Source organism: Triticum urartu, chromosome 6A, assembly GCF_056163025.1.
Source record: "Triticum urartu cultivar PI428250 chromosome 6A, HENAU_Tu73, whole genome shotgun sequence".
Classification (NCBI taxonomy): domain Eukaryota; kingdom Viridiplantae; phylum Streptophyta; class Magnoliopsida; order Poales; family Poaceae; genus Triticum; species Triticum urartu.
The window spans coordinates 548,559,402-548,579,132 of record NC_141878.1 but is presented as its reverse complement, the minus strand read 5'-3'; the positions used below and the strand labels follow the sequence as shown (position 1 = coordinate 548,579,132).

Sequence of the window (19,731 nt, the reverse complement as noted above, 5' to 3'; positions counted from 1 at the left end):
ACAAGCTCAAGACAACGCTCAAGATGATCAAGTGACCACTCCTCGTCTCACCCCCGAGGAGGAATTGGAGCGTCGTGCAGCCAAGGTTGCTTCCAAGCTCTCCACCAAGGATCATCTCATGACGAATGTGCTTGGAAGCTTAAGAAAGGGGGTAGGCACTCATACACAATTAGCAAACTATTGTGAACATCACGCGTTTGTCTCTTGTGTCGAACCCCACAAGGTCTATGAGGCACTCAAAGATCCGGATTGGCTCAATGCCATGCATGAAGAACTCAACAACTTTGAGCACAACAAAGTGTGGAGATTGGTGCCAAGGCCGACGGTGAACCACAATGTCATTGGAACCAAGTGGATATTTAAGAACAAGCAAGATGCTCATGGGATTATCATTCACAACAAGGCTCGTTTGGTAGCACAATGCTACTCCCAAGTCGAGGGTATCGACTACGGTGAAACCTTCGCTCCCGTTGCTCGTCTTGAATCCATTCGCATGTTGATTGCATATGCTTCTCATCATAACTTTAAGTTACAACAAATGGATGTGAAGAGTGCTTTTCTTAATGGTCCTATTAATGAATTGGTTTATGTCAAGCAACCCCCTGGGTTCGAGGATTCCTACTTTCCCGATCATGTGTATCAACTCGATAAGGCACTCTATGGCCTTAAACAAGCCCCACGTGCGTGGTATGACCACCTTACCGAGTTGTTACAAGATCGTGGTTTTGAAGTTGGGCTAATCGACCCCACTCTTTTTACTAAGAAGGTCAAAGGGGAGTTGTTTGTATGCCAATTATATGTTGATGATATTATCTTTGGTTCCCCTAACAAAGCTTTCAATGAGGAATTTGCCGCTCTCATGACCTCAAAGTTCGAGATGTCTTCCATGGGAGAGTTGAAGTTCTTTCTCGGGTTCGAAGTGAAGCAAAGGAGAGAAGTAACCTTCATCAACCAAGCCAAATACACTCAAGACATGCTTAAGAGATTCAAGCTAAGTGATGTCAAGCCGGCGTCCACTCCCATGCCCACCAAATGCCAACTTGACATTGATCCCAATGGTAAAGCGGTGGATCAAAAGGTATATCGCTCCATGATTGGCTCCTTGCTTTACCTTTGTGCATCTAGACCGGATATCATGTTGAGTGTGGGAATTTGTGCACGGTTTCAAGCCACACCTAAGGAAAGTCACTATATGGCGGTCAAACGAATCTTTCGATATTTGGCTCATACCCCAAACTTTGGCTTATGGTACCCAAGAGGAGCAAACTTCAAGCTTGTAGGTTATTCGGACTAGGATTGGGCGGGATATAAAGTGGATAGGAAGTCCACTTCCGGAGGGTGCCAATTTCTTGGCTGCTCTTTGGTGAGTTGGTCTTCCAAGAAGCAAAGTTGTGTGTCTCTCTCGTCCACGAAAGCGGAGTATGTGGCTGGCGGTAGTTGTTGTGCTCAACTTTTATGGATGAGGCAAACTTTAAAGGATTACGGTGTCATTTGTGACAAAGTGCCTCTTTGGTGTGACAATGAAAGTGCCATCAAGATTTCTCTCAACCCGGTGCAACACTTCAAGACGAAGCATATTGAGATTCGGTATCACTTCATCCGGGATCACATAAGGCAAGGGGAAATCGAGCTCAACTACATCAACACTCATGATAACCTGACAGATATTTTCACAAAACCCTTGGATGAAGCAAGATTTCGCGAGTTAAGGCATGAGCTAAATATCATTGATTCAAGCAATGTTGCTTGAACCCTTGCACACCCCACCATACTCAACTTGTTATCTTGTTTAGATGTAGGCATGGACATAGGGGGAGTGGTGTTCTCTCAGTGAACTCTTCCTCCCCCCATTATGCATAAATTGATCAACTCTTTCACATTATCTTGCTAAAAGACGAGTTTTGGTCATGGGCCCAAGGATAATTCTTCGCGGTGCCATACCAATTGACTCATACATAGGTGGCTACGGCCTCCGGCCCCCCTTGATAGTGTTGTGCCTTGTGTTAGTCCTTCTTGTCCTTGCCTTAGTTTGTTTTCTTAGGCGCTAGGTGTTGGGGTCTCCAAGTGTGGTTCTCTTTCGTTTTCTTTTTGTTTTTTTTCTTGGAGACCCACCTTTTTCCCTGTGCCTTCTCTATCCCAAGCCTTCCCTTCCTCAAGCCATCTAGTCTAATTGCACACACTTGTCCATGGCTTTGGTGATGGTGACCGGGCGGTACAACCGGGGTCACAGGCGGTTCTACCGCTGGTGCTCTCCAGGCGGTCTCCCAGCGGTGCTTGAGCGGTTCCACCGCTCAACCACTGGGGTGCCCATCTGGCCGGTTCTATCAGTTGGTTACGGCGGTACTACCGCTGCCTCTTGGCGACGGAAGTACTGCCCGCAACCACTGGCTCGTACCAGGCAGCGGTACAACTGCTTCCTTCAGCGGTACAACCGTCGCGCGACTTTGGGCCTATATATTCCCATCGGGGCTGGTGGGGGTTTCTTTTCCCTCTCCCCCAGCCCTTGCCATCTTGTGCCCTAGCCGCCGGCCGCCATTGCCTCTGCCCCGGAGTGCTTCTCGCGCTTCGGATCCGTGGGGTCTCCGTGGATCCTCTCCAAGGAGGCCTCCTCCTTCCCGATTTCTTCCCATGGATGCCGGTAATGCCCCCATTGTCCTTCGTTCTTCGTTCTAGGGTTTGTTCCCCTTGTTCTAGGGCATTACTTGACATTCCGCGTTTATTGTTTAAACTATTGGGTGGAAGAGATCCCTTTTTGCCTCCTGCTTAGATTGCACGTTTTGAGAGTAGAATATGGCTAGTATGATTCATATTTCGCAGTTAAATCTAGTCCCTACCCGTAGTACCACTGTTCAACGGTTCTATCGCCTCTGCGGGCGGTACAACCACTGGAGCGGTACTACCGGTAGGAGAACCGGTTCAACCGGGATATCTGCACCATGTAGCCCTGTTTCATTTTCTAAGTTCGTGCAATATATCTTTTCTTCTATTTGTGTGTGCAATCCTCTCATCTTTGCTGGGTTTCTTGTGTTCTCCTTGTGCGTGTGTTCAGGTGGCTCTAGTTCTCGCTCTGCTCCTCACAAGACCAAGAAGAGGGCACGACGGACCTTGCGTCCGGTTGTGTCTGATGACGAAGAAGAGGTTGTGATTCCCACCAAGCCCACTCGCCATGAGAAGTCTGCCGCTGCCAAGCAACGTGTGGTTTTGCCCTTGCATTGTTGGAAAGCCAAAGATTGGGAAGCTTTCCGCTCGAAGAATCCTTATGAGGTTCCCATTGCTCCTCGTTGGACCACTATTCAGTTCCGGAATGAGATGCAAGTGTTGATTGTTCATGAACTCTTTGAGCACAACAAGAACAGGTATCCCAAGCAGTGGACCATTGATCTTGACCATTGGAGGAACAACTTGTAGTATTTTGGTGAGGCACTGGCTCTCTGTGAGGAGTTTGATCTTGTCAAGCTCATGTCTGTCAACTGTGACTTTGATGTTCAACTCGTCCATCAGTTCTATGCCACGGTTCACTTTGGAGAAGATGACGCGCGCACTCTCACTTTCATGTGTCGTGATGAGCTCTTTCAAGTTCCTTGGAGGGCCTTTTGCAATGCTCTTGGGTATGACAATACCGGTTTGGAAAGTAGAGGTGGCATTCGCCCTCGTGACCATCCTGAGTCTATGCCTAAGGAGAAGCTTGCCCCTCTGTACATTCGGGGTCGTGGTATTATTGGAGAATCTAAGGATTTGGTGAAGGTCTATGACATCATGCATCGTGTGTTTCGCAATGTGCTTCTGCCCAAGGTGGGAAATCAAGATGAAATCCATGGCTATCTTGTTGACTTGATGGTTGCAATGAAGACCAAGGTGGGTTCTGGGGAAACGTTTGACGTGTCCAACTGGCTGTGGCACGAGATGTACAACATGGTCATCTACACGAAGGTCCCCATTTATGCTGTCATGTGCTTTCTGAACTCACTATGGGAGGTTCACCATCCTGGAGAGGCTCTCACCTCTCCTGATAATCTCACTGTTCATGAGGTCAAGCTTCTTAAGAAGAAGAAGCACGCCGAGCCTCGCTTCCCTGCCAATGCTCCTAAGGATATCTATGCCACTTCTGATGATGAGGACTTTGAGATGGAGCCAGGGGCCAATCCCTCTTGGGTGGAGAAGCTCGCTGCCAAGGTGAAGAAGACCTTCTGCCTCCAGTCTGACATCCAGAAGAGGATGTATGAGGCCCATGTCAATGAGAAGCATGCCCGGCGTCGCCAAATTGCAATGATGAAGCACCTCAATATGCCAGTTCAAAGTGGCTCTGAGAAGAGCATCACACCGGAGGAGCGTTGGATATCTACCCACAACACCTGGTCTGATGATGAAGCTCCTCCCTATCCATCCACATCCTTTGCTGCAGCTAATGATTCCGTGGAGGAATCCGATCAAGACGATGTTAATGAGTCTGATGATGATGCGGATCCAGATGCTACCAAGGAGTCGGAGGAGGACGATTGAGCCTTGGGACGCTAGCTTCGCTCTTTTTCCTTTTTGGTGTCTTGATGCCAAAGGGGGAGAGAATTTTAGGTCTCGGGATTTGCATGGGTTTTATTTGCCTTGTTGCTTGTGTTTTTCCTTTTCCGTCATTTGTGTTGAACTTTGGCATGTGAACCTTGTTGTTTATCTCTGCTTGCATGGTGTAAGACATGTGCGTATCTAGCTATCTATCTTTTTTTTCCGTGATATTGTTTCGTATTCCATTATTATCTTTACCTTTGTATTATGGTCTTATTGCTCACCATGTTTAGTAGGAGTGGCGAGTCTATAAAATCTAGGGGGAGTCTCGTCCCTAATATGTGCTCTCAAATAGCCTTCTAAATTTGGGGCACACATCTAGGGGGAGTCCCGTCTACATTTTGTAGACTTTTCACTTGCAAATCGTGGTGTTGTCATCATCCACCAAAAAGGGGGAGATTGTAAGGTCATTTCCCTACTTTGTGTTTTGGAGGATTGTCGGTGTCAAAACTGGTGGATCTCGGGTAGTGGGTCCCGAACTGTGCGTCTAGGCCGGATTGTAACAGGAGGCAGGGAACACGATGTTTTACCCAGGTTCGGGCCCTCTTGATGGAGGTAAAACCCTACGTCCTGCTTGATTAATATTGATGATATGGGTAATACAAGAGTAGATCTACCACGAGATCAAGGAGGCTAAACCCTAGAAGCTAGCCTATGGTATGATTGTTGTATATATTGTATATCTATCGACTAGCCTGGCCTCGGTTTATATAATGCACCGGAGGCCTAGGATAACAAGAGTGCTAGCCGAATACGCCGGTGGGGAGAAGTCCTTGTCTTGATCGCCAAGTCTTGTGGAATCTTCCTTGTATGCGGTAGCCGTCCAAACTGGCCCATGAGTATACGGCCACGGGGGTCCTCGGCCCAATCTAAAAGATAGGGAGACGACGTGGTGAGTACCCCCTAGTCCAGGACACCGTCAGTAGCCCCCTGAACCGGTCTTCAAGTTAGGGACGCTCCTCGATTCTTCCGAACTGTTCTTCATCTTCGGTTGCCGGTCTTGAAAACTGGTTCAACAAATCTTCTTTATCTTCAATCTTGAGGATCGCCGAAATGCATTCGACGAGTTTACATGTCGGGTATCCGAGGAGCCCCTTTAAGTTTTCGGCCTTTATCAATGCCTTGTTTATTTTTATGCCACACCTCGGGTTTGAAGTTGTTCCCGGGAGGCAGGGTCCTCTTGCGTCCGAGCTCCAACGCCGGACTGCATTCGAGGTATCTTTTGCAGCCGAGCACCAACGCCGGACCGCTTCCCAGCTCTAGCGCCGGAATGTATCCGAGCTCCAACGCCGGACTATGTATCTGAGCTCCAACGCCGAAATATATCCGAGCTCCAACGCCGGACTGTGTCGAGGCTCCAATGCCGGACTATATCCGAGGTGTCATATCACCTTGGTTCAAAAAAGTTGAAGGAGTTTAGCCGAGCTTAATGCCGGAAATGCCCTCTATGGAGCCAGCCACTAGCGCCCAAGCTTTATGCCGGACTGCTTCCGAGGTGGTGCACCACCCCAACCATGGGCCGATTTTTTGTCAATATTTTTTATTGGTGCAATTTATTCTCTGCCGAGATATATAGCCAGTAGCCCTCAAGGTGTGTATCGGTCTAAAACCCGAGATGCACATGAAGGATGACATAAGACCGCTGATCCCAGTAGCCGCTGAGACTCAGGTTGATTTGCAAAATCGGCCTGAGGATCAAGTCCTAGCTCGGCAGAATACTTCGGGACACAAAAGCGGCGTGCTCAGTCCTCGAGACTCAGGTTGGGTGCGGCCGACCAACCTGAGGATCAAAATCTCCTCGGAAACTATATTGCACATAAAATTTTCTGCATTGGACAAGCAATGCAGTAGCCCCCGAGACACTGGTCGGGTGGCAACACCAGATCAGGGGATCAATGTGCCCCTTTAATATTTGTAAATAATAGGCCCGAAGCCCAGTAGCCCCCGAGCCTTAATGCGGGCACGGGTGGCCGAATTAAGGATCAACAAATTATGTGTAATGACTCTATGTATCCAAGTACTTTACGTCATTAATGCTCGGATCCGCATTGTACAAAACTTTGTTGACCGACCATCGGCTTCCACCTCCTCGGCCAGTAGCCGAGGAGTATTTGTCCTACTTTATAAATCATTTATGAGGGCAAAGATTTACGACAAACAAGGCAATCTGGCCACACGGTTTTATAAACAAAGGTACGCAGAGAGATATGTTATATTACTGTTTAACAGAAGAAATGTATTCCAAAGAAAATAGTCCCGCTATCGGTTCCTTTCTTTGGGTTGTCATGCTAAGCATGATCATGAAACCTCAGCTCGAATGTAAGAGCAAAATATCGAGGATTTAGTTTGGGAGGCCAGTTAATAGCCCCCGGTAGTGTTCGGCGACAGTCGAGGTCAAGCCGTAAACACTTCGGCCAATGTTATGAATGGCCCGTCATAGTCATCGGATCGCTGACCAGTTTACGCTTATTGTGACAGTCAGTTTTCGGCTTTCTCCACTAAGGTGCTTAACCATGTGAGCTGGAAGCACAATCGCAGTGGTTCTCCCTTTGCATGCCTAGACGAACAAAATGGAACGTAGGAAGCAAGTGCAGGAGCCGGGCAACCCAACTATTGACCAAAGACACAATTCGAAACCAATGCATATATAGCAATATCTGAGAATGTTTTTGCCGAATCCCTAAAGGTGTCCGGTGTTGTACTGCGAGACTAATGCTGGAAAAGCACAAATAGTTTAAAAGTGCCAAAAGGCTTGGAAAACCAAGAAACGTCAGTAAAAGCATGACGTCCGAACAATATCAAGTGTTCGGTGCCAATCCGAAAGTTGGTCTTAGAAAAAAGAAGTGCTTCTATCGTGCTTTAACATGATACATCCTATCTCAAGACTTCGAGCGGGTCAGCCTACGGCTTCAACCTCCTATCCCGAGGGCGGAGTACTTCTCATCAGGCGAGTTTAGCAAACTAAACTCTAGCAGCTTTGAGAGAGAAATTAGGCTCCCCGGCTAGTGACCGCACACTCGTGTCGAAAAAAGGAGTGATAAGTAATAATAATAAAACTTTGCAACGACTAAGAAGAAGAACACTTATTATAAAACGGCTCAAATAAACTTAAGAGCCCCCAAGTGACTTGGGTAAAAGAATGATTGCATGTACCGAAGTACTTATATCATATCTATGTTCAACCGAACTTCAAACGCGTCTTAACCGACCGTCGGCTTCTCCCTTTTTGGTTAAGGACCGAAAAGTGTTATGTACTCCATCGGTCGAGAATATCGACGGTGTTTCCAATAACCAGGCAATCAGGCCATAAGGCTGTAACAGACAAAGCGCACTCAGGGAACTTATGCTATATTACTGCGAAGAGTAAGAAGTATCTTCGAAGAAAATAGTACCCCCACCGATACCTTTCTTCGGTGCTCATTGTTATTATGAGACTTGTGCAATAGATTTTTTGTACTCATGAGTTCCGTTGTGTGCCGACCATCATTGAATAACTATAAGAGCGCTAGCTTTCGGCTTCACCCAGTCTGAGGTCCGGCTCGGGTGACCCGATCGTGACAATCGCAGAGGTGCTCCCTTTACTCCCTAGCCGAACAATCGGGAACGTAGGGGTAAACACAGGAGCGAGGCAACCCAGCTTGCAAATCTCTTAAGTCAATGTGGTGCATATTGTGGCGTAATACACGAACAAGGAACAAAGCCATACAAGTATAATCATATGCAACAGGAAAAGCTTCATAAAGGAAGCCCCCAAGTGAACTGGGTATTTGAATTTATGCGTCACAAACAAAGTTTGGACAAGGAAATTTTTTAGAAGCAACTTTTTTTCCAAAAAAGTATAATGCTTGGTCGAACCGAATGCAAGTTAGAAATTAAAGCTTTGAGCATGAAAGCGACTTAGCTGGTTAATGTGTTCGGTATTGATGACGCGGTCCGAGCTTGATGCGGGGCAAGGTTCCATCCCTCAAGCCGGTCCCGAGGTAGCAGAGCGGAGAGCTTGACACACCGAAGTGGTGACATAGCACGATCAATGCAGACCGGCAGAGTGATGCCGAAGTCCCCGGATCATTTTCCTGTGCACAAAAAATAGTGCAAATCGGAGCTAATAGTAATAATGATAATTAAAAAAATCGTTGCATAATAAATAATTTATGCAAAGTGAGTAATAAAAGAAATATGGCCTGGCGCCGAAGTCAAGTCGATGCAGGGCGTCGGCGTGATGCGGTAAAGGCGTGGCAAAGCCTGAATTCACAGGTCGGTCCGAGCTCCGGATGCGGCGTTCGCCGGACTATGTACGGAAACTAACCGAACCACCATGCAACTGTCGTCAATGCGGCCACCATTTGATAGACCTGTGTACATATGATGGACAAACCAGAGTAATAATTCATTGGGAAAAATGAACCCAAACAAGCAAAAAATACTAGGATTAATAGCACCTGGTTTATTTGTTGTAGCAATCTGAAGGAAGGTGATTCCCAAAATTGGGACTCGATCCGCACACCCACTGCCTGATGGGCGATAAAACGACGGCATGGCAATGCTGGCAAAGGTTGGCTCGCCGAGGCAAAGCCCTCGGCCCAGCTAACGTGACGGAGCTGGTCGGCTAGTGATGCCGAAGTGTCCGGAGTAGGTTGATGAAGAGATGGCGAAGCCCCCGGTCCAGCCGAGATGTCGAAGTCTCGATGTCAGCCGATGAGTCGAAGTAGGTCGGCGTGATGGACACCAGCTTGAAGAAGCAATAGTGCGGCCCTGCCGATGCAGGTCGTGACGTGGTCGATGCCGGCTTGATGAAGCGACCGTGCGGTGATGCCGGTATGCCCGCTCCGTGTAATCCGTGGGGCGGCGATGTTGGTGATGATTTATCCTTCGCGATGCCGGGCTCTTGTTCGGCTTGCCGAGATGATGATCCGAAGAAGTTGAGCTCGGCTCAACAAAGTGACGACGTGTCTAGCGCAGGTCGGCAGCCGTGGAGCAATATTGCCGGACTGGTTTGACACCAGCATGATGTTGAAGATCATGTTCAAAAGATCTTAAAGTTAGTGGGATGTGTTCGGAAACAAAACACAATACCCCATACAAAACTTCCTTCAAAAGGGATGTCCGAAATCCTGTTCATAAAAAAGACGAACTCGGGTCGGATTCGTTTTCACGCAGAAAACAGATCCAAAAAATGATGCACTAATCGGAAGGTTCCCGGAGTTTGGACGGTCGGATCGAGCTAAAATTTTGAGAGATGGTAGATATAGGAATTCCGCAGCCGATCAACGGTTGGATCTTTCAAAGGACGTCCGAGCTAGAAGTTGGACACCACACCCTAAACTCATCTAGATTCCCGTCCAGATTTGACAGGGCTCCGGTATATCATAGATTGCCGGAGATTCCTCCATCGGAACTCGATGAAATTTTCCAGGGTTGTTGTAGACTCAATTCCGCACAATTCCACCGAAGCGATCGTTAAAGCGACGCTCGAGGAGGCTGTGGCGGCGGATAAGCGTCTGCTGTCCGAAAAAACAGCACGGTCGCTTGAGGGCAATGTTGACGTTGAGCCCCCGAGCTCCATAGATGATTCCTCTGTGATCTTGATAGAGATCGGAGTTGATGTTTGATGAAGGCCCTCGTCCGGACATGGTGATCCAAACACGGGGCGCAATTCTTGGTCGAACCAAGGGGACCACTCGAACTGGTGGTGAAGATGACGAAGTCGCAGTTGATCTGCAGGCGAGCCATCGATCCTTTTGTCGATCACACAGCGGAACTCTCAATGAAAGCACCAATGTCGGTGTCAAAACCGGCGGATCTTGGGTAGTGGGTCCCGAATTGTGCGTCTAGGCCGGATTGTAACAGGAGGCGGGGAACACGATGTTTTACCCAGGTTCGGGCCCTCTTGATGAAGGTAAAACCCTACGTCCTGCTTGATTAATATTGATGATATGGGTAATACAAGAGTAGATCTACCACGAGATCAAGGAGGCTAAACCCTAGAAGCTAGCCTATGGTATGATTGTTGTATATATTGTATATCTATCGACTAGCCTGGCCTCGGTTTATATAATGCACCGGAGGCCTAGGATAACAAGAGTCCTAGCCGAATACGCCGGTGGGGAGAAGTCCTTGTCTTGATCGCCAAGTCTTGTGGAATCTTCCTTGTATGTGGTAGCCGTCCAAACTGGCCCATGAGTATACGGCCACGGGGGTCCTCGGCCCAATCTAATAGATCGGGAGACGACGTGGTGAGTACCCCCTAGTCCAGGACACCGTCAAGGATGATGACAACCCTTTGTTGACCTAATCTTATGCTAAGTGTTTCAGGTTTCGGTTTTAGGTCTTCTTCGGTTAGCTATTCTCTCTGAAGAAAAAAGGATCGAAGATGGTGTTTTCTACACGTTTGTTTATCTCTTTTGGTCATAGGGAATCCGTACTATCAAGAGGGAATCCACATTGGAAAGTGTTGGGGGTATCCATTCACGTACACTTACCTCACCCCTCTCTTGTCTTCCCCTTCCTTCCTACTGTCTACTGTGGGCTCCAGTGGTTGTACCTCTCTCTGGAGCGGTTGTACCGCTGGGTCTTGGCGCTGACCAGTTTTGTTCGAGCGGTTGTACCGCTGCTTCCGGGCGGTGGTACCGCCAATGCTTACCAAGGACTAGGGCGGTTGTTCCGGCCAGGCACCACCCAAGTACCGGTCTGGCCTCTGTTTTGATGCGGTACTCGTGCGGTGGTGGCCCGGTTGGTCCGGTCGTACCGGTACCACCAGGGTCCAGAGCGGTTCTACCGCTCAGGACTTAGCCGCCCGAGCGCTCGAGGCCATGCGGTTGCACCGGCCCGGTACCGCTCGACTACCGCACTCAGGGGTGACTCCCTTCTGTTCCTATGCGGTGGTTGGGCGGTGGCTGGGCGGTTGGTCCGGTTGTTCTTCTCAACCGGTACTACCGCCTGGTCGCCCGGTTGTACCGCCTGGTAGGGTTCTACACGTAAACTGTGAGTCCCGGTTGTACCGGGACCAGGAGCGGTTGTACCGCTGCAGCACTGAGAACACAGTAACGGTTGGATTTTTAGGGTTGCTATATAAGGGTGCTTCTTCCACCTACCACATCCACCTCTAACCTCTCTCTTTCCACCATTAATGCTACTCAAGCTCTCTTTGCCCGATCTCTCTCTCTAGTCACTCAAACTTGTTGATTGCTAGGGATTGAAGGAGGAGACCTAGATCTACACTTCCACCAAAGGATATTTGCTTCCCATACTTTCTTGTGTGGATTTTGTTACTCTTGGGTGCTTTGTGCATCCTAGATGGTTGAGGTCACCTCGGAGCCATATTCCATTATGGTGAAGCTTCGTGGTTTCATTGGGAGCCTCCAATTAAGTTGTGGAGTTTGCCCCAACCTTGTTTGTAAAGGTCCGGTTGCCGCCTCCAAGGGCACCAATAGTGGAATCACGGCATCTCGCATTGTGTGAGGGCGTGAGGAGAATACGGTGGCCCTACTAGCTTCTTGGGGAGCATTGTGCCTCCACACCGCTCTAACGGAGACGTACTTCCCCTTAAAAGGAAGGAACTTCCGTAACACATCCTCGTCTTCACCGGGTCCACTCTTGGTTATCTCTTACCTTTACTTGTGCAAGCTCATTAGTGTTACTTCTCTTGCTTGCGTGTTTGTTTGTTGTTGTTGCATCATATAGGTTGCTCACCTAGTTGCATATCTAGACAACCTACTTTGATGCAAAGGTTAATTTGGTAAAGAAAAGTTAAAAAAATGTTAGTTGCCTATTCACCCCCCCCCCTCTAGTCAACCATATCGATCCTTTCACCCTTACTTGGACAAGCATCTCACTTATGATTAACCTCTATTGCAAGCATCCACAAATACAACAAAAGTATTAAGGTAAACCTAACCATAGCATGAAACATATGGATCCAAATCAGCCCCTTACGAAGCAACGCATAAACTAGGGTTTAAGCTTCTGTCACTCTAGCAACCCATCATCTACTTATTACTTCCCAATGCCTTTCTCTAGGCCCAAATAATGGTGAAGTGTCATGTAGTCGACGTTCACATAACACCACTAGAGGAGAGACAACATACATCTCATCAAAATATCAAACGAATACCAAATTCACATGACTACTAATAGCAAGACTTCTCCCATGTCCTCAGGAACAAAAGTAACTACTCACAAAGCATAAACATGTTCATAATCAGAGGGGTATTAATGTGCATATAGGATCTGAACATATGATCTTCCACCAATTAAACCAACTAGCATCAACTACAAGGAGTAATTAACACTACTAGCAACCTACTAGCACCAATCCCGGACTTGGAGACAAGAATTGGATACAAGAGATGAACTAGGGTTTTCAGATGAGATGGTGCTGATGAAGATGTTGATGGAGATTGCCCTCTCCCGATGAGAGGAGCGTTGGTGATGACGATGGCGATGATTTCCCCCTCCGGGAGGGAAGTTTCCCCCGCAGAACAGCCCCGCCAGAACCCTAGATTGGCTCCGCCAAGGTTCCGCCTCGTGGCGGCGGAGTTTCGTCCGAGAAGATGGCTTATGATTTTTTTCCCATTGAAGAGGGCCACCAGGGGCCCACGAGGTAGGGGGCGCGCCCAGGGGGGTTAAGGCGCGCCCCCCACCCTCGTGGGCAGGGTGTGGCCCCCCTGGTGAAGTTCTTGCGCTCAATGTTTTTTATATATTTGGAAAACATCATCTGTGAAGTTTCAGGACTTTTGGAGCTATGCAGAATAGGTCTCTAATATTTTCTCCTTTTCTAGCCAGAACCCCAGCTGTCGGCATTCTCCCTCTTTATGTAAGCCTTGTAAAATAAGAGAGAATAGGCATAAGTATTGTGACATAATGTGTAATAACAACCCATAATGCAATAAATATTTATATAAAAGCATGATGCAAAATGGATGTATCAATCTATTCAATGTAATCTTCTTTTTGCGGTGTGTTTGTTGAGACCAATGAATTGTGGGTTTATGATTAAGTCTATCTATGAATAATATTTGAATCTTCTCTGAATTCTTTTATGTATGATTGGTTATCTTTGGAAGTCTCTTCGAATTATCAGTTTGGTTTGGCCTACTAGATTGATCTTTCTTGCAATAGGAGAAGTGCTTAGCTTTGGGTTCAATCTTGTGGTGTCCTTTCCCGGTGACAGTAAGGGCAGCAAGGCACGTATTGTATTGTTGCCATCGAGGATAACAAGATGGGGTTTTCTTCATATTGCATGAGTCTATCCCTCTACATCATGTCATCTTGATTAAGGCGTTACTCTGTTTTTAACTTAATACTCTAGATGCATGCTGGATAGCGGTCGTTGAGTGGAGTAATAGTAGTAGATGCGGGCAGGAGTCGGTCTACTTGTCTCGGACGTGATGCCTATATACATGATCATACCTAGATATTCTCATAACTATGCTCAATTCTGTCAATTGCTCAACAGTAATTTGTTCACCCACCGTAGAATACTTATGCTCTCAAGAGAAGCCACTAATGAAACCTATGGACCCCGGGTCTATCTTTATCATATCAATCTCCTACTACTTAGTTATTTACTTTGCCATTTACTTTGCCATTATTTTACTTTGCATCTTTATCATAAAAATACCAAAAATATTATCTTATCATATCTATCAGATCTCACTCTCGTAAGTGGCCCTATAGGGATTGACAACCCCTATTTGCGTTGGTTGCGAGGATTTATTTGTTTTGTGCATGTGCGAGGGACTCACGTGTAGCCTCCTACTGGATTGATACCTTGGTTGTCAAAAACTGAGGGAAATACTTACGCTACTTTGCTGCATCATCCCTTCCTTTTCGGGGAAAACCAACGCAGTGCTAAAAGAGGTAGCAAGCCTCCAAAGAAACATTCTGATTTTAGCCGGGACCTGAACTTTCCAGAGCAGTTTCCAGGATCCTGCTTCCATATTCATTCTAGAAGAGCCTGGTGAACCCTCGAGCCACGCCTCTCTCCGTTGTCTGGTCGCAACTGGCATATTGTATGCTGATTTGACTGTGAACACCCCCTGCTTTTCAAACTGCCAGCTCCAGAAATCAGTCATCGCTCGCGTACACAACGGAATGCTCATTATAGTTCTGGCATCCATGGGTAAGAAGACCTCCTCGACCCGGGCCTTATTCCATGTCGCGTTTGCACCGTCAATCAATTCTGAGACCAACGTTGGGGGATTGGCAACCCTGCATCCGTATGGTCTCATATTCTCCTCCCTAGGTAGCCATGTATCTTCCCAGATTTTGGTAGTAGTCCCGTTTCCAATGTGTCGGATCAGCCCAATTTTCAGTGTATCCCTCCCTTCAATCATTGCTCGCCATACCTGGCTGGGGTGACCTCCCATTTCTGCATGCAATATAGAAGAGGCTGGTTAGTATATGCTCTTTAGGAGGCGGGCACACAGGGTGTCAGGGTCTTGCAAAAGACGCCATGCTTGTCGGGCTAACATGGCCAAGTTGAAGAGCTCAAAGTCCTTAAAACCTAGCCCTACCATAGCTTTAGGTTGAGTCATTGTTTTCCACGATACCCAATGCGACTTCCTCTTGCCATTCTTACTCCCCCACCAGAATCTCCTGATCAGCATATTCAGGTGCTCACATAGACCTCTTAGAAGCTTAAAACAAGACATAGAAAAGACTGGTATAGCTTGGGCCACTGACTTGACCAGAACCTCCTTGCCCGCAGATGATAGAGTGTTCTCGAGCCAACCTTGGACCTTACTCCATAGCCGGTCCTTCAAGTACTTGAAAACGCCATTTTTAGAGCTCCCAATATCGAAAGGCATACCCAAATATTTTTCATTAAGTGTTTCATTTGGCACATTTAGTAACCCATTTATTGATAGCCTTGTACTCTCAGGAACACCTTTGCTGAAAAAATAGAGGATTTTGATAGGTTTACCCGTTGTCCCGAGGCCTGACAGTAACTTTCCAGAACATGGTTCACCTCCATCGCTCCATCACTATTTGCCTTGAAGAACAGCAGGCTGTCAGCAGCGAATAAAAGATGGTTAAGTGGTGGCGCCGAAGGTGCCACTTGTAGACCATGCAAGTTTGATGACTCTCCTTTTGATTTTAACAGGCACGGCAGGCCCTCTGCTGCCAACAAGAGCAAGTATGGAGATATTGGGTCCCCTTGTCTGATTCCGCGGGATGGCTGAAATTCCTCAAGATTCTTGCCATCAAACATGACAGAGAACTTTACTGTAGACACCAAATTCATCACAATATCCACCTATCTGTCAGTGAATCCCAGCTTTAACATGATGGCCTTCAAATAGGGCCACTCAATCCTGTCATAGGCGTTCATCATGTCAAGCTTCAAAGCACAAGCTTGGTGCTTCTTTGCCTTGTTGCGCTTCATAAAGTGCAAACATTCATACGCTGTAATTATGTTGTCTGTGATCAGTCTACCTGGCACAAAAGCTGATTGCTCCTCTAAAATAATCTCAGGAAGTACTGACTTCAAACGGTTAGCAATCATCTTGGAAGCAATCTTATATAGTACATTACATAGACTGATGGGACAGAACTGGGATAGTTGTGTAGGTTTTTTTACCTTGGGTATCAATACCAACACAGTTTCATTGATGCAAGATGTAGACTCCGTTCCCTCCACAATTTTCAAAATCACCTTGGTGACATCCTTGCCACACACCTCCCAGTGTCGCTGGAAAAAATGGGCTGGGAACCCATCTGGCCCTGGGGCCTTGATTGGGAACATTTGAAAGAGTGCGGTTTTTACCTCCTCCTGTGTATATGGTGCATTCAACATATCATTCATCTGCTGTGTCACCTTGACTGGAACTGAGTTTAGGACCTGGTCCATATTTTGTACCCCCTCCGTCGTGTATAACTCTTTGTAAAAAGATGTGGTGAGTGCCTCCATCTCTGCTACATGCTCAGTTAGCTGCCCATCCGGACGTTGTAGTGCTTTAATCTGACTTTTCCTCCTGCGCCTGCTCGCCCGAAGATGAAAGAAATACGTGTTTTTGTTCCCATGAATTAACCACTCAACTCGGGCTCTCTGTCTCCATAGAATTTCTTCACGGTGGTACAACTCCACTAGCCTATCTGTGATCTTGGTTTCTTGGCGAGGTGGACCCATTCTTTCCTGGACAGATCACATAATTTGTAACTCGTTTTTTAGTCTAGCGATCTCCTGTTTGACATTGCCAAATTGTACGCGGTCCCAGGTAGAAAGATCAGCCGAAAGATCCTGTAGTTTATCACGTATGTCATGCACTGTTTCTCCTGGGGCCCGCTCCCATGCACCTCCAATCACCTCGGCGAGGGAATCGTCCCTTTCCCAACAAACCTCGTATTTAAAAGGCCGAGGGCCCCGTCTGCATGCATGCACGTCGGAGAAACGAAGCAGCAGTGGAACATGATTAGAGCTCGCCATTGTTTTATGCTCGACCGTGGATGTCGGGAATGCCAACACCCAGGCTGGGTTGGCCACTGCTCTATCTAGCCTCACGCGGGTAAAGGAGCCCCCAGCTACTCTCTTCTCCCAGGTCCATTGCAACCCCTGGTAGCCTATGTCTGATAGCCCGCATGTATCCAGAGCATCCCAAAACGCCTCCATTTGTGCTTGACTTCTCTGGCCCACTCCGTCGTGTTCGTTTGATAGAAGCACTTCATTGAAATCTCCTATCACCACCCACGGCATGTCTCTTAGTCCTACAATACCTCGAAGCATATCCCAAGTCTTGTGTCTTTCACTGACCTGAGCTTCACCATATACGAATGTGATCCTCGTTTGAGTCTCAACCATAGCATCAATAGTAACATCAATGTGATACTCAGAATAACCAATAACTTCCAAATTTATTTCATCATTCCAGAATATTCCTAGTCCACCACTTCTACCACTACTGCTTACAGCAAAACTTTTATTATACCCTAAAGAACCGGATAAATTTTCCACTCGAGATCCCTCTATTTGTGTTTTAAGAATGCAAACTATAGAGGGGGCATACTGCTTCGAAAAATCTCGAAGCTCTCGAACTTTCGCGGGTTTGCCAGCCCCACGACAGTTCCACACTAGGGTACTCATTGCGCTCGGCGCGACCCACTGTTGGGGCCCGCCAAACGCGCATCAAGGTTTTTGGTAAGAACTACACTCTTTGGGGTAGACAAATCGCTGATGGATGGACTTGGTTTGGTCCTCTTTGGCTCCTGTGTGGAAGGACTGCTTGGAACTGTAGGAGGGGGCGGCAACAGAAGCTTGTTGGCCTGTTCCATCGGAGGTGGCTCAACATTAGCAGCTTTTGGATCACCGGTTACCAGTGCACCTCTCTTCCTATTCTGATCGGCTTCTTCCATTGCGATATCCAGTTCAGTACCTCCACCGCTCTGTCGCTGCTCCTTCATTGAATTGTACTGGGACCACTGTGAGTTCGCTCTGCCCCCGCCTCTACCAGCACGGCCTCTGCCACGGCCGCCGCTTGTTCCTTTATCGTCACCCGGCCCGTTTCCAGGACCTCTGGACCAAGTCGCCTTCAGATCTTTGAAAACCAGGGCTTTGGGGAGGTGAACGCCGTCGCCGCACTCCTTGAATTGGTGACCCAGGTAGCCGCACACGGCACACCAATCAGGAAGTCTCTCATATTTAACTCTAAAAATCACACGCTCCATGCCATCCTTCTTCCTTACCACAAGAGAGACCGCATTCTTGAGAGGCTTGGTGACGTCTATTTTGACACAGACCCGAGCAAAATTCCTCTCAAAATCTTGAGATCTTGGTTCAGCATATATGAACTCGCCCACTGTAGCAGAGAGAGCCTTAACTTTGGAGAAGAATCCATCCGAGAGGTCATGAATCCGAATCCATATATCAATTTTATTGAGTTTTATGGAAGAGGGTTTGGTGAAGCCATCATACTCAGCCAAGATCACTGCTTTGCCCTTGAAGTTCTAGGGGCCTTCTTCCATCACCCTCTCCAAATCCCCAAGGCATGAAAACTGCATCGTATACAAGTTCCCCTCCAATGGCCTGATCTTCACCTCCTGGGCGAGGTCCCAAGCCACTCGCATGTTCCTATAGAACCAGTATTGGTTGTAGGTTTTATCTGAGTGAACCCTAGCGATCGCCATTCAACGAGTTGCTTCGGGTTGTAGCTCACTTCATCCACGATTACGTCCTAGAGCTTGTCTTCCTTTAGCCCTAATTCCTCCATCATTGCTGCCAGATCAGAAGCGGCCGAGGCCGAACTCGATGCAGCCGTATCCATGGTTTCTCTAGCCCGAGGTTTCTGATGTTCTGCGTGCGGTATGAACCCTAACACTCCTTCGTATCGCACCCCACCAAGGCCCGCAAGCCCCGGCGATCGCTGGCGAGGAAAGGAAAGCAGGGGAGAGAACGGATCTCAATGGGTCGGCCGCCGCCGTCGCCGAGAGGATGAAAAACCCTAACGAGAGGGGAAGTTCTTGCCAGGGAATTTCCTGATACCCACATGTGTGTCATTTGGGCAGGCCCATTACTGCTCTGCAGTCCTCGCTCACTCACTCGAGCCGCTCGGGTCTCCCTCGCATAGTTGAATTGTTCTGTACCCCTCAAAAAAAGTTGTATAGTTCTGTTGACTGGGCGACCATTGACCACTGACTTCTCAAAAAAGTTCATAGATTTGCAGAAAAATGTCACGATTTTTTTAATGGTGAATTTAATAAAAGTTCATCAAATTTGAAAACAAAGTTAAGAAATCATTAATTTTGGAAAGTTTCCAATTCTCCGAAAATGATCATTAAATTTGAAAAAAGTTCATCGATTTTGGCAAAAAAAACTTCAAGCCTGAAAATGAGTTCACGATATTAAAAGAAGTTTAATGATTTTTAGAAAAAGTTCATCAATTTTGGAAAAAGTTCATGCTTTTAAAAAGAAGTTCATCAAATTTGAAAAAAAAGTTCAAAAAATTAAAAAATGTTCATCGATTTTGAAAAAAGAATTAGTTGTTTCTTCTTAAAAAATTATTGTTTCTGAGAAAAGTTCACACATTGAGCAAAGAAAAGAAAAAACCCAAAGAAAACTGCTCCGAGAAAAAGGAAAAAATAAAAAAGAATGAAGATAAGAAGAAAAACCTGTGAGTAAGAGATCTCTTGTCCGAATATCACTACGACCTACGGTGTTTTTGTTTGAACTTTATAAAGGGG

At 47.1% G+C, this 19,731-nt stretch overlaps 1 protein-coding gene across 1 annotated transcript; it reads right to left on the bottom strand.

Moving 5' to 3' along the window:
- Positions 1-16,702: 16,702 nt before the first annotated feature.
- LOC147966211 (uncharacterized) lies at positions 16,703-17,251 on the bottom strand. The gene has a single exon (XM_087530756.1). It carries the CDS (start codon positions 17,249-17,251, stop codon positions 16,703-16,705), a length of 549 nt encoding a protein of 182 aa, XP_087386882.1.
- Between the last annotated feature and the right edge of the window lie 2,480 nt (positions 17,252-19,731).